Raw genomic sequence first — 15,000 nt, forward strand, 5'->3', positions numbered from 1 at the left:
TCCCCCCGGCGTCATCGCCCTCTTTCTTGTCCTTCTTCTGCTCCTCCTCTTCCTCCTTCTCTCGCTCCTTCTCCTCCTCCCGGCGCAGCTCGTCCTCCATGCGAGAGAGTCGCTCCTCCAGAGTCAAGGAGTCCACGTCTCCTCCTCCTCCTCCTCCTCCCTTCTCTCCTCCTCCTCCTTCTCCTCCTCCATTCTCCCCCTCACCCTGCTCCCTCTTCAGCTGCAGGAAGGCGGTCTTCCCCAGCCGCTGCCGGTGCCGGGTGAAGATGGCCTCGATGCGCCTCTTCTGGGACTCGATGGCGCGCCGCTTCTCCTCCAGGCGGGAGGCCAGCTCCCAGGCCTCCGCCTGCCCAGCGGGGCTGCTCACGCTCGGGCTGTCCGCGTCCACGTCCTCCCCTCCTACACCTGCTCAATGTTTTTCATGGAGAGAATAATGGTGAGTATGATTTTCTGTGTGATCAAACAGCCTTTATTGTGCTATGGTGAGCTGGCATTTAGCCGCTACATACTGCCAAATACTGGAACCAGCCTCCTGGTCAAATTAGAACTGCCCCAATAGTGTCATGCTTTTGGTGAAGTTTACTTAGCTACTCTCTATTATGTAATACTATAACTTCTACTTTCTATGATATTTTTCTTCTCTTTCTTTTCTCTCAAGCACATCAAATGACAGCTATGTATGATAATTAAGATGTCATTGTTTATTATAATGCTGTTGAGAATATTGCTTAGCTTACTTTTGGATGGTTTGGTTTGTGTCAGTTATCCAGTTTATAAAATTATGCACTTTCTTGTGCTATACCTTTCCTGCCAATCTGCCGCAGACCCCCAGGGGTCCCCGAACCCCACTTTGAAAACCACTGGTCTAGGAGGTGTAGGTTTTTTTTCCACACAACATGTGCTATACAAGTTCGCTTTCACTTTCACTTCACTTCACTTTTTCACAAGTCTTAAAGGGACACTGTGCAGGAAATGGTCAAAAAAGGTACTGCAACTATGCTGCTCATTGAAACTGGAAAACTGAAAAATCTTTACATGAATTACAACAAATATGATGGCGGACCATGGAGAAGATCCCCCTTTTCATGTATGAAACGTGCAATTTTTCCAGTCATAATGAATACTTAGAATTTGATGCTCGTGGTAAGTATTCATGAAAAAGGTAACATTAGTGAATGGGCAGCATGAATTCTGGAAATAAACAACTACAAATCTCACACAGTGTCCCTTTAAATGAAATTGCTATTGCTATTGCTAATGCTAATTTCACATCCTCACCTCCACCTGCGCCTCCTCCTCTGGGGTAAGGTCTGGGCGAGGAGGGGGAGGAGGGGGTGGTGGCGGTGGGGGTGGTGCCGCCCCCTGCAGGAGAGTCTGGGTGCCGACGGCGGTGGCGCTCTGCGAAGCTGGTCATGCGTGTCGGGGTACGCGGGGTAACCGCGGGCGAGGTCGACGACGGGTTGCCGTTAGCAACCGTCGCCATGGCGGCCGAGTCCACGCCCACCGGCCTCTGCATCATGGAGCGGCAAGGGGCGGAGCAACTCAGCATGTTGGCCCCTCCTCCCTTCAGTGACCTCGGCCCTACCCCCTTCTTCTTCTTCTTCTCCTCTTCCTCCTCCTCGTCCTCCTCGCCTGTGGCGTGCAGGTAGAAGCCCGCCGGCGCCCCCTCTGGCCGCTGACGCACGGCCACGCTGCCGTTGGGAGCGTGGATGACATGCAGTGCCTCCTCGATGGTGGGCAGCTCTCCCATGGGTGCGGACGGGATCATGTGACTCAGGTCCTCAGGCGGGGTGTACGGTGGGGGCGGGGCCTGGGCGGCGGTCAGGCTGTCGGTGCTGACGGAGCGGAACAGGGGGTTGCCCATGACGACGTCCACGTCACTGTCCAGAGGGAAAGGGATACTGAAGGCTACCGCCGAGAGAGGACGACTGACACGGAGGAGGAGGAGGAGGAGGAGGAGGAGGAGGAGGAGGCACGGAGAGAGGAGAGGGGAGGGGGAGAGGGGGAGAGGGGGAGGAAAGAGAAGAAGAGAGAGGGAGAGAGAGATAGAAGGAGGAGGAAGAACCACGCAGACAGGAGAGAGGAGAGAGAGACGGGGGGAGAAGAAGAGAGAGGAGAAGAGGGAGAGGGAAGGGAGAGAGAGAGAGGGAAAGAGAGGTAGAGGAGACCGAGAGGGAGAGAGGGGAGAGAGGGACGGGGAGAGGAGAGAAGAGGGATTGAGGGAGAGAGGAAGAGGATACACGGAGGAGAGTAGAGGGGAGAGAGGGAGGGAGAGAGAGGGAGAGAGGGAGAGAGAGAAGGAGAGAGAGAACAAGGGAAAGAGGTAGAGGAGAGAGAGAGGGAGCGAGAAGAAGAGAGAGGAGGTGGAGAGAGGGAGAGGAGGGAGGAGAGAGAAGGAGAGAGAGAGAGAGAGAGAGAGAGAGGAGAGAGAGGATGAGAGAGAGAGAGAGAGAGCGAGAGGAAGAGGAGGGAGGTAGAGGGAATAAGACGGAGAGGAGAGAGGAAATCGGAAGGGAAGGGAGGGAGAGAGAAAGAGAAGCAGAGAGAATATAGAAAGAGAGAGAGAAAGAGAGAGAGAGAGAGAGAGAGAGAGATATGCATCGGCATTTTGGTAACATATATCTAGGCATTTTGGTAACATGGGATTGGCCTTTTGGTAACATGGGATTGGCATTTTGGTAACAACATTTGACATTTTGGTAACATGTGTTTTTCAAGTGGCATAATGGTAACATTTTTTTAAATTGATGCTGTATCCAAAAAAATGTGTGGCATGTGTCATGTACCACTGTGCCATTATTACCATGTGAAATAATTTTTTAAAAAGTACATATGCCGTCAATGACACACACTTTCCCAATATTACCACTCTCTCCCTCTCTCCCTCTCTCCCTCTGGCAAGTGCACACATTTGGCATTTGTGTAACGCGTTCTCACAGTAGGCATAATTTTAACCTTATGAAAGACATGTACAGTGCACAGCACATAATGAGTACACCCCTGTTGAAAAGTAGGCTAACATTTGAACGATATTTTAATAAACACACAAGTTATTCCCAAAATGCTCATAGAGTAAGTGAAAGACAACATCTTCTGAGCTTACGGCAGAAAAGTAAGGTCAATAGTATAACTTAAATGTCCAGTTTTGCTAAATTATGCTGGTGCAAAAGTGAGTACACCCCTATGTTATTAAACTCTCATTTTGGAACAGTGTATTTTTCATTTTACAACCATTCCACTGTGCTTTTAGGTGTGTGCTTTGGGTTTTTGTGTTGCTCAAGTGCACATGATCTTCACCTCAAACCAAGTGTTGTGGCACAGGGTTAAACATGTTACTGTAAAAAATGATGATACCCATACCTGTCATGATACATGTGATTCGTAATCCCTGTAAACGTAATTATACCGTCCAGTTCATTGTATTATATTTAATCTAGAGTTATAGTTTTGTTGGCTGAATGCAGGATCCTGACTCTCTGTCCATCATCTTTACTGATGCCACCTCAGCAGCTCACATTGAACTCAACCTGTGATGCCAAAACCCAGTGATCCTAATTGGCTTATTCGTTCAGCAATGATTCAGACTTTCACTAAACTCAGATGTTTTGCCAAAACAGGACCCCTGTTCATATTACAAGACAGCAGCTGAACTCCAGAAATTATGAAACAATTCTAATTCATAAACATCAGAAGTGTATAGTTGCAGTCAGTACTACACTACAGTATGCTAGTTGAATTACACAAATGCTACAAAAGGGACATGGGTAGAACTTTTAAAATGATAAATTAGGTAAACAAAATGAAATGAAAAATGTAAACAGCATATAAGACTTAGCTACCAAGGCTTTATGTTTTGGAGCACAACCTTTAGATATTGCCACATACTTATGGCAAATTCCATTCTATACTATCCATCAGTGTGGCTCCATCATAAGAGTAGACAGGTGATAAAATGGTCATCCTGCAGTCAGGATATGTCATACATTAAGCATAACAACAAGGAATACATGATGAAGAACACACCTACCAGTTGAGCTGCTGAAATCATATCTCACACATAAAAATAGTGCCATCAGTCAAAGTAATTAACTGTTAAGTATCCTTCTTTGTCTTGTCTTTAGTCTTATCCAACTTTAAAAGCATTTTATTGGCATGGTCCCAACTTTTATGGGATTTAATGCAAGGGTGAACTTTACACACTTTCCTAAAAACAATAATTCCTCTTGACTTTGACAACTGATATGTTGTCTTTGTCAAAACATTCAATCTGTTAATAAGAAGAGTATTGTGCAATGACAGCATTTTGATTTTATTCACAAAATACCAAGTGTCTTAACTTTTTTGTAATTCGCTTGTACTATACTACATATGCCAAAATTAACATCTGAGAAATCCCAGCTGCATGGATCCAAGTAATAAAAAAGCCAAAAAATGCAATAATGTAAACATTTATTAGAACAGTGGACAAATCAAGAAACTCTCTCACACAAACCCAGCACGCACACACGCACACACCTTATCAACAAGTCTCTGGCTCCAGTACACGTCAATGTCATACCTAACCAGGCGTTGCATGCGGACTAACTGAAGTCAAAGCCAATACTGTTTTAGGTGGCAACTCAAGTATTCCTACATCTAGGTACCTACAATTATACATTTTCTGAAAGCTCTTGGTGAGTAGATGCCATTTCATGTAGGCAAAGCCATGTTCCACCCTTCTACATGTAAGTTACACATCAATGTCATACCTAACCAGGCGTTGCACGCAGACTAACTGAAGTCAAAGCCAATACTGTTTTAGGTGGCAACTCAAGTATTCCTACATGTAGGTACCTAAAACTATACATATTCTTAAAGCTCTTGGTGAGTAGATGTCATTTCATGTAGGCAAAGCCATGTCTCACCCTTCTACAGGTCAGTTACGCATCAATGTCATACCTAACCAGGCGTTGCACGCAGACTAACTTAAGTCAAAGCCAATACTGTTTTAGGTGGCAACTCAAGTATTCCTACATGTAGGTACCCAAAACTATACATTTCCTGAAAGCTCTTGGTGAGTAGATGCCATTTCGTGTAGGCAAAGCCATGTTCCACCCTTCTACCTGTCAGTTACCCGTCAGTGTCTTTACTGACGGTGCTTCGCATGCAGACTAACTGCACTACAAGCCAATACTGTTTTAGGTGGCAACTCAAGTATTCCCTCCTCTAGGTACCTAAAACTATACATTTTCTGAAAGCTCTTGGTGAGTAGATGCCATTTCATGTAGGCAAAGCCATGTTCCACCCTTCTACCTGTCAGTTACGCGTCAGTGTCTTTACTGACGGGGCTTCGAATGCAGACTAACTGCACTACAAGCCAATACTGTTTTAGGTGGCAACTCAAGTATTCCCTCCTCCAGGCACCTAAAACTATACATTTTCTGAAAGCTCTTGGTGAGTAGATGTCATTTTATGTAGTCAAAGCCATGTCCCACCCTTCTACATGTCAGTTACGCGTCAATGTCATACCTAACCAGGCGTTGCACGCAAACTAACTGAGGTCAAACCCAATACTGTTTTAGGTAGCAACTCAAGTATTCCCTCCTCTAGGTACCTAAAACTATACATTTTCTGAAAGCTCTTGGTGAGTAGATGCCATTTCATGTAGGCAAAGCCATGTTCCACCCTTCTACATGTAAGTTACACATCAATGTCATACCTAACCAGGCGTTGCACGCAGACTAACTGAAGTCAAAGCCAATACTGTTTTAGGTGGCAACTCAAGTATTCCTACATGTACGTACCTAAAACTATACATTTTCTGAAAGCTCTTAATGAGTAGATGCCATTTCATGCAGGCAAAGCCATGTACCACCCTTCTACATGTCAGTTACGCGTCAGTGTCTTTACTGACGGGGCTTCGAATGCAGACTAACTGCACTACAAGCCAATACTGTTTTAGGTGGCAACTCAAGTATTCCCACATCTAGGTACCTACAACTATAGATATTCTGAAAGCTCTTGGTGAGTAGATGCCATTTCATGTAGGCAAAGCCATATTCCACCCATCTACCTGTCAGTTACACGTCAGTGTCTTTACTGACGGGGCTTCGCATGCAGACTAACTGCACTACAAGCCAATACTGTTTTAGGTGGCAACTCAAGTATTCCTACATGTAGGTACCTAAAACTATACATTTTCTGAAAGCTCTTGGTGAGTAGATGCCATTTCATGTAGGCAAAGCCATGTTCCACCCTTCTACCTGTCAGTTACGCGTCAGTGTCTTTACTGACGGGGCTTCGAATTCAGACTAACTGCACTACAAGCCAATACTGTTTTAGGTGGCAACTCAAGTATTCCCTCCTCCAGGCACTCAAAACTATACATTTTCTGAAAGCTCTTGGTGAGTAGATGTCATTTTATGTAGTCAAAGCCATGTCCCACCCTTCTACATGTCAGTTACGCGTCAATGTCATACCTAACCAGGCGTTGCACGCAGACTAACTGAAGTCAAAGCCAATACTGTTTTAGGTGGCAACTCAAGTATTCCCTCCTCTAGGTACCTAAAACTATACATTTTCTGAAAGCTCTTGGTGAGTAGATGCCATTTCATGTAGGCAAAGCCATATTCCACCCATCTACCTGTCAGTTACACGTCAATGTCTTTACTGACGGGGCTTTGCATGCAGACTAACTGCACTATAAGCCAATACTGTTTTAGGTGGCAACTCAAGTATTCCCTCCTCTAGGTACCTAAGACTATACATTTCCTGAAAGCTCTTGGTGAGTAGATGCCATTCCATGTAGGCAAAGCCATGTTCCACCCTTCTACATGTCAGTTACGCGTCAGTGTCTTTACTGACGGGGCTTCGAATGCAGACTAACTGCACTACAAGCCAATACTGTTTTAGGTGGCAACTCAAGTATTCCCTGCTCCAGGCACCTAAAACTATACATTTTCTGAAAGCTCTTGGTGAGTAGATGTCATTTTATGTAGTCAAAGCCATGTCCCACCCTTCTACATGTCAGTTACGCGTCAATGTCATACCTAACCAGGCGTTGCACGCAAACTAACTGAAGTCAAAGCCAATACTGTTTTAGGTGGCAACTCAAGTATTCCTACATGTAGGTACCTAAAACTATACATTTTCTGAAAGCTCTTGGTGAGTAGATGCCATTTCATGTAGGCAAAGCCATGTTCCACCCTTCTACCTGTCAGTTACGCGTCAGTGTCTTTACTGACGGGGCTTCGAATTCAGACTAACTGCACTACAAGCCAATACTGTTTTAGGTGGCAACTCAAGTATTCCCTCCTCCAGGCACCTAAAACTATACATTTTCTGAAAGCTCTTGGTGAGTAGATGTCATTTTATGTAGTCAAAGCCATGTCCCACCCTTCTACATGTCAGTTACGCGTCAATGTCATACCTAACCAGGCGCTGCATGCAGACTAACTGAAGTCAAAGCCAATACTGTTTTAGGTGGCAACTCAAGTATTCCCTCCTCTAGGTACCTAAAACTATACATTTTCTGAAAGCTCTTGGTGAGTAGATGCCATTTCATGTAGGCAAAGCCATGTTCCACCCTTCTACCTGTCAGTTACGCGTCAGTGTCTTTACTGACGGGGCTTCGAATGCAGACTAACTGCACTACAAGCCAATACTGTTTTAGGTGGCAACTCAAGTATTCCCTCCTCCAGGCACCTAAAACTATACATTTTCTGAAAGCTCTTGGTGAGTAGATGTCATTTCATGTAGTGAAAGCCATGTCCCACCCTTCTACATGTCAGTTACGCGTCAATGTCATACCTAACCAGGCGTTGCACGCAGACTAACTGAAGTCAAAGCCAATACTGTTTTAGGTGGCAACTCAAGTATTCCCTCCTCTAGGTACCTAAAACTATACATTTTCTGAAAGCTCTTGGTGAGTAGATGTCATTTGATGTAGTCAAAGCCATGTCCCACCCTTCTACATGTCAGTTACGCGTCAATGTCATACCTAACCAGGCGTTGCACGCAAACTAACTGAAGTCAAAGCCAATACTGTTTTAGGTGGCAACTCAAGTATTCCTACATGTAGGTACCTAAAGCTATACATTTGAAGGCTGAAGGCTCTTGGTGTGTAGATACCATTTCATGTAGGCAAAGCCATGTTCCACCCTTCTACATGTAAGTTACACATCAATGTCATACCTAACCAGGCGTTGCACGCAGACTAACTGAAGTCAAAGCCAATACTGTTTTAGGTGGCAACTCAAGTATTCCTACATGTAGGTACATAAAACTATACATTTTCTGGAAGCTCTTGGTGAGTAGATGCCATTTCATGTAGGCAAAGCCATGTTCCACCCTTCTACATGTAAGTTACACATCAATGTCATACCTAACCAGGCGTTGCACGCAGACTAACTGAAGTCAAAGCCAATACTGTTTTAGGTGGCAACTCAAGTATTCCTACATGTTGGTACCTAAAACTATACATATTCTTAAAGCTCTTGGTGAGTAGATGTCATTTTATGTAGTCAAAGCCATGTCCCACCCTTCTACATGTCAGTTACGCGTCAATGTCATACCTAACCAGGCGTTGCACGCAGACTAACTGAAGTCAAAGCCAATACTGTTTTAGGTGGCAACTCAAGTATTCCCTCCTCTAGGTACCTAAAACTATACATTTCCTGAAAGCTCTTGGTGAGTAGATGCCATTTCATGTAGGCAAAGCCATATTCCACCCATCTACCTGTCAGTTACACGTCAGTGTCTTTACTGACGGGGCTTCGCATGCAGACTAACTGCACTACAAGCCAATACTGTTTTAGGTGGCAACTCAAGTATTCCCTCCTCTAGGTACCTAAAACTATACATTTTCTGAAAGCTCTTGGTGAGTAGATGTCATTTTATGTAGTCAAAGCCATGTCCCACCCTTCTACATGTCAGTTACGCGTCAATGTCATACCTAACCAGGCGTTGCACGCAAACTAACTGAAGTCAAAGCCAATACTGTTTTAGGTGGCAACTCAAGTATTCCTACATGTAGGTACCTAAAACTATACATTTTCTGAAAGCTCTTGGTGAGTAGATGCCATTTCATGTAGGCAAAGCCATGTTCCACCCTTCTACCTGTCAGTTACGCGTCAGTGTCTTTACTGACGGGGCTTCGAATTCAGACTAACTGCACTACAAGCCAATACTGTTTTAGGTGGCAACTCAAGTATTCCCTCCTCCAGGCACCTAAAACTATACATATTCCTAAAGCTCTTGGTGAGTAGATGTCATTTCATGTAGGCAAAGCCATGTCCCACCCTTCTACATGTCAGTTACGCGTCAATGTCATACCTAACCAGGCGTTGCACGCAGACTAACTGAAGTCAAAGCCAATACTGTTTTAGGTGGCAACTCAAGTATTCCCTCCTCTAGGTACCTAAAACTATACATTTTCTGAAAGCTCTTGGTGAGTAGATGTCATTTGATGTAGTCAAAGCCATGTCCCACCCTTCTACATGTCAGTTACGCGTCAATGTCATACCTAACCAGGCGTTGCACGCAAACTAACTGAAGTCAAAGCCAATACTGTTTTAGGTGGCAACTCAAGTATTCCTACATGTAGGTACCTAAAACTATACATTTTCTGAAAGCTCTTGGTGTGTAGATGCCATTTCATGTAGGCAAAGCCATGTTCCACCCTTCTACATGTAAGTTACACGTCAATGTCATACCTAACCAGGCGTTGCACGCAGACTAACTGAAGTCAAAGCCAATACTGTTTTAGGTGGCAACTCAAGTATTCCTACATGTTGGTACCTAAAACTATACATATTCTTAAAGCTCTTGGTGAGTAGATGTCATTTTATGTAGGCAAAGCCATGTCTCACCGTTCTATATGTCAGTTACGCGTCAATGTCATACCTATCCAGGCGTTGCACGCAGACTAACTGAAGTCAAAGCCAATACTGTTTTAGGTGGCAACTCAAGTATTCCCACATCTAGGTACCTAAAACTATACATTTTCTGAAAGCTCTTGGTGAGTAGATGCCATTTCATGTAGGCAAAGCCATGTTCCACCCTTCTACCTGTCAGTTACGCGTCAGTGTCTTTACTGACGGGGCTTCGAATGCAGACTAACTGCACTACAAGCCAATACTGTTTTAGGTGGCAACTCAAGTATTCCCTCCTCCAGGCACCTAAAACTATACCTTTTCTGAAAGCTCTTGGTGAGTAGATGTCATTTTATGTAGTCAAAGCCATGTCCCACCCTTCTACATGTCAGTTACGCGTCAATGTCATACCTAACCAGGCGTTGCACGCAGACTAACTGAAGTCAAAGCCAATACTGTTTTAGGTGGCAACTCAAGTATTCCTACATGTAGGTACCTAAAACTATACATTTTCTGAAAGCTCTTGGTGAGTAGATGTCATTTTATGTAGTCAAAGCCATGTCCCACCCTTCTACATGTCAGTTACGCGTCAATGTCATACCTAACCAGGCGTTGCACGCAAACTAACTGAAGTCAAAGCCAATACTGTTTTAGGTGGCAACTCAAGTATTCCTACATGTAGGTACCTAAAACTATACATTTTCTGAAAGCTCTTGGTGAGTAGATGTCATTTCATGTAGGCAAAGCCATGTTCCACCCTTCTACCTGTCAGTTACGCGTCAGTGTCTTTACTGACGGGGCTTCGAATGCAGACTAACTGCACTACAAGCCAATACTGTTTTAGGTGGCAACTCAAGTATTCCCTCCTCCAGGCACCTAAAACTATACATTTTCTGAAAGCTCTTGGTGAGTAGATGTCATTTTATGTAGTCAAAGCCATGTCCCACCCTTCTACATGTCAGTTACGCGTCAATGTCATACCTAACCAGGCGTTGCACGCAGACTAACTGAAGTCAAAGCCAATACTGTTTTAGGTGGCAACTCAAGTATTCCTACATGTAGGTACCTAAAACTATACATATTCTTAAAGCTCTTGGTGAGTAGATGTCATTTCATGTAGGCAAAGCCATGTTCCACCCTTCTACATGTAAGTTACACGTCAATGTCATACCTAAGCAGGCTTCGCACGCAGACTAACTGAAGTCAAAGCCAATACTGTTTTAGGTGGGAACTCAAGTATTCCCACATCTAGGTACCTAAAAATATACATTTCCTGAAAGCTCTTGGTGAGTAGATGCCATTTCATATAGGTAAAGCTATGTTCCACCCTTCTACATGTCAGTTACGCATCAATGTCTTTACTGACGGGACTTTGCATGCAGACTAACTGAACTCAAAGCCAATACTGTTTTAGGTGGCAACTCAAGTATCCCTGCATCTAGGTACCTACAACTATCCATTTTCTGAAAGCTCTTGGTGTGTAGATGCCATTTCATGTAGGCACAGCCATGTCTCACCCTTCTACATCTGAATTGCATGCCACTTTTTGTACTAACTTGTTTCTGCATACAGACTAACTTAACTCAAATCCAGTATATTTTATAGGTAACCATAGGTATTCCAACACAAAAGTTACTCCAACTATATATTTCCTGGAAGCTCTTGCTATGTACAAACCATTTAATGTATGCAAAGCCATGTCCAACTCATATGTCAATTACATGACACTTTCTTTACTAACTGGGCGTCACATACTGACTAGTTGAACTCAAAGCCAGTATATTTTAGAGGTTACCGCCGGTATTCCAACAAGAAAGTACCTCAAACTATACATTTTTTGAAAGCTCTTGGTGGTTACTTACCGTTTCATGTATGCAAAGCCAACGTACATCAAACTATACATTTCAAGTTTTTTGTCTTCCATTCATTATCAGGCTCATATGTGAAAATTCTAAGATATCATTCACATAAAATGTCTGAAATGGAAGAAGACTATTAAGCCTTCTTGTTCATTGGCTGTTTAAATCAAGGACCTAAACATTTTTTTGACGTCACTCATATTTTGTCTAAACCCAACCCTAGCATCATGTTACCGAAATGCCTAAATATCTTAATCATTTAATAATTAATCTTATTTTAGCTATTAATTGTGTTTTTTTGCTACTAAATGATGTATTCTCTTATATTATTTTAAATTATTGTGGAAGATAATATTCTTATGATACATAGGCAACGATATTTCAAGTTTTGTATTTCCCATTCATTATCATGCTCAGATGGGGAAATTCTAAGATATCATGAATATAAAATGTTTAAAATGGCAAGACTCTATTATTCCTTCTTCTTCATTGGCTTTCTAAATAAAGGACCTAAACATTTTTTTGACATCCCTCATACTTTCCCTAAACCTAACCCTAATACCATGTTACCAAAATGCCGCAAAATATGTTTTTAATTCATATTTCATCTTTGAGACAACACATTCAATCTTTATTTCATTAACATGAATTGTAATACCATATTGTCAAACATCATAGTGACCATCTGTTTTTATATTACTATTTTAGTGACATTATTGTAAAATAAAGACATGTTACGAAAATGCCAAAAAATACATTTATGGTCCTAAACTAGTGGAAAAAATAATGTGTTTCGATCTGAAACACCATTGATACAAAACAGAGTACTGATTGTCTTGTTTTCAGAAAAGGCATTTAAATAATATATATTTTCAAGGTGTTCCAAAGGGCAAAAACTGTTAAGTCCATAGTTCGGCATTTCGGTAACATCAGCCAATAATAAACATTTAGTAATAAACCTCTTAAAATTTAAGCAATCTTTCTGAAACTCACTGAGGTTGTCAAAAGGCACCTATATAGCAAGAATGTGTGAGAAAATTCATCCCCCCATTAATATTCCTTTCTTTTGATATGTCCCATATCAGCCTAAAGGTCCTTCATGGTCGCATATGGTCACAGGGGCCCTTTTTTGTGAAATTTCACGGAAAAAAACTAAAATCTTGAGTGAACACGGGGGAATAACTACAGCTAAAATCTAACTCAATTTCCCTCCCAGAATATGTTAAAACATTCTTATTCCCTTTAATATTAGCCGAGATAGGGCTTTTGGCATTTCGGTAACATCATACAATTTCAATTCGCTGCAAAATACACACAATTAAGGTTACAACAAAAACAAATCCTGTTTACTAAAAGGGGTACCCTCTGAATTAGTCTGATATACAAAAGTTTGTACAGAATTATGCTTGAGTGGTTTTAGAAGTAAAAAGAGAGAAATGTTACAGAAATGCCGCACGGCGCATCTAATAAGAGAGAGAGAGAGAGAGAGAGAGAGAGAGAGAGAGAGAGAGAGATGGAGATGGCAACAAAAAATGAAATAGCAGTGAATAAGGGTGACTGGTTGGCATTTAAAGGTGGTCAGGTTCTTCCTGCTTTTCATACCGTATATGACCCCCCACCATTGTGTGTGTGTGTTTGTGTGTGTGTGTGTGTGTGTGTGTGTGTGTGTGTGTGTGTGTGTGTGTGTGTGTGTGTGTGTGTGTGTGTGTGTGTGTGTGTCTGACCCTCTACTCAAACACAACCCCTTCCCACCCCTCCCTTTAACTGTGTGTGTATGTGTGTGTGTGTGTGCGTGTGCGCATGCGTGCGTGTGTGTGCGTGTGAGTGTGTGTGTGTGTGTGCGCGTGTGTGTGTGTGTGTGTGTGTGTTTGTGTGCGTTTGTGTGCGTTTGTGTGCGTTTGTGTGCGTGTGTGTGTGTGTGTGTGTGTGTGTGTGTGTGTGTGTGTGTGTGTGTGTGTGTGTGTGTGTGTGTGTGTGTGTGTGTGTGTGCGCGTGTGTGTGTGTGGTCAGTGTCTCCCAATAGTTATACAATAACAGTGAAGCCTGGAGTCTGGTGCGAGACCGGCCCCACCTTTAACTGATCTGAGCAGCAAGCAATTTAAAGGTGCAGTTTACAGCTTTCTCTGCGTGCAGTACATATTGTATCTTCATCATAGGCTATGGATACTTGTATAAATATAAATGAAAGTATACCAAACATGCTAAATAAATGCAATTTTATGTACTTTAACAACATAGGACATAGTACAGAAACAAAAAAGTTGCTATTTACGGTAAGATAGTAGTTTCTTCCAAAGGTACTCTATTCTAATTCTGATAGTCCAAAGACACTATACAGATTCAGTAAATGACTTAAGTCATTGTAACATCATTGTAATGTTATTTTATTGATCCATTCATTTGGAATTTAAATTGTTTAGATATAATGACCAGAATACACAAATTATTTCCAATACATTTTAATATTCTTTGTTATGCTCATATTTTTTCTATTAATATTGTCCAGTCTCTACAGGAATAAATGAGCGTTGTATGCTCGAATTCTAGAGCTCTACAGTCTGTTTTTCTAGGGGGGTGGAATCTGCCAACTACACCTTTAATAATTGGGGTTAAAGCCAGAGGTGATGTCGATGTGGTATGAATAATATACCTGAGCTGCTTCTTGCTCCATCCTTTTCCCTCTGCAGCGGGGGAAAACACACAATGATTATATACATTCATGTATAATTATTCTGTAGTTCACAATTCTACAGACCAAGAGAAAACAAACAGTTTATTAACAATTAATACTGCTCTTTAGTTGAAGTTTTCTTTTTATATAATGAATCATTTTCACATTTAGACCAGGACATGTTAAATGACATACCTTGATATTGATACAATTATTTATATGTATATATTACAATCACTGATGGCCATAGTGGATTCATTAGTTATATTCTTGTGCCACATGTTCCGAATGGCTTTAGGCTCGTTCGTGACGAAGCAGCGCTGCTTTTGCTACGCAGCGAGCATGCGCACTTTGCCAGTTTGATGCATGCCCACTGCCTAGCAAAGGCAGCACTGCTTCGTCACGAACGAGCCTATTGTTTTACCTGTCCAATTCAACCAGGTGATCATTCAACCAACCAATCACCTGGCTGACTTGGAAAAGTAGAATCGAGTCATTTGGAATATGTGGCACTGGATTGTAACTGAATCCATCTTGCCCATCGCTGATTACAATATTGATATAATGCTTTTTGGAGAAAGAGTGTCAGAACTACGTATCCCAGCAGCCACCTGTCTCA

General features: G+C 42.5%; 1 protein-coding gene across 1 annotated transcript in view; it reads right to left on the reverse strand.

Moving 5' to 3' along the window:
• Window positions 1-15,000, reverse strand: part of LOC134457550 (calmodulin-regulated spectrin-associated protein 3) — a 74,753-nt gene that overhangs the window by 19,985 nt on the left and 39,768 nt on the right. The window contains exons 13-16 of the mRNA XM_063209561.1: window positions 14,361-14,389; window positions 1,658-1,928; window positions 1,279-1,510; window positions 205-405 (exon numbers count right to left, since the gene is read on the reverse strand). Coding sequence (XP_063065631.1) covers window positions 205-405; window positions 1,279-1,510; window positions 1,658-1,928; window positions 14,361-14,389 — 733 coding nt within the window. The remainder of the gene's footprint in view (window positions 1-204; window positions 406-1,278; window positions 1,511-1,657; window positions 1,929-14,360; window positions 14,390-15,000) is intronic.

This window comes from Engraulis encrasicolus, chromosome 1, assembly GCF_034702125.1.
Source record: "Engraulis encrasicolus isolate BLACKSEA-1 chromosome 1, IST_EnEncr_1.0, whole genome shotgun sequence".
NCBI classification, from domain to species: Eukaryota; Metazoa; Chordata; class Actinopteri; order Clupeiformes; family Engraulidae; genus Engraulis; species Engraulis encrasicolus.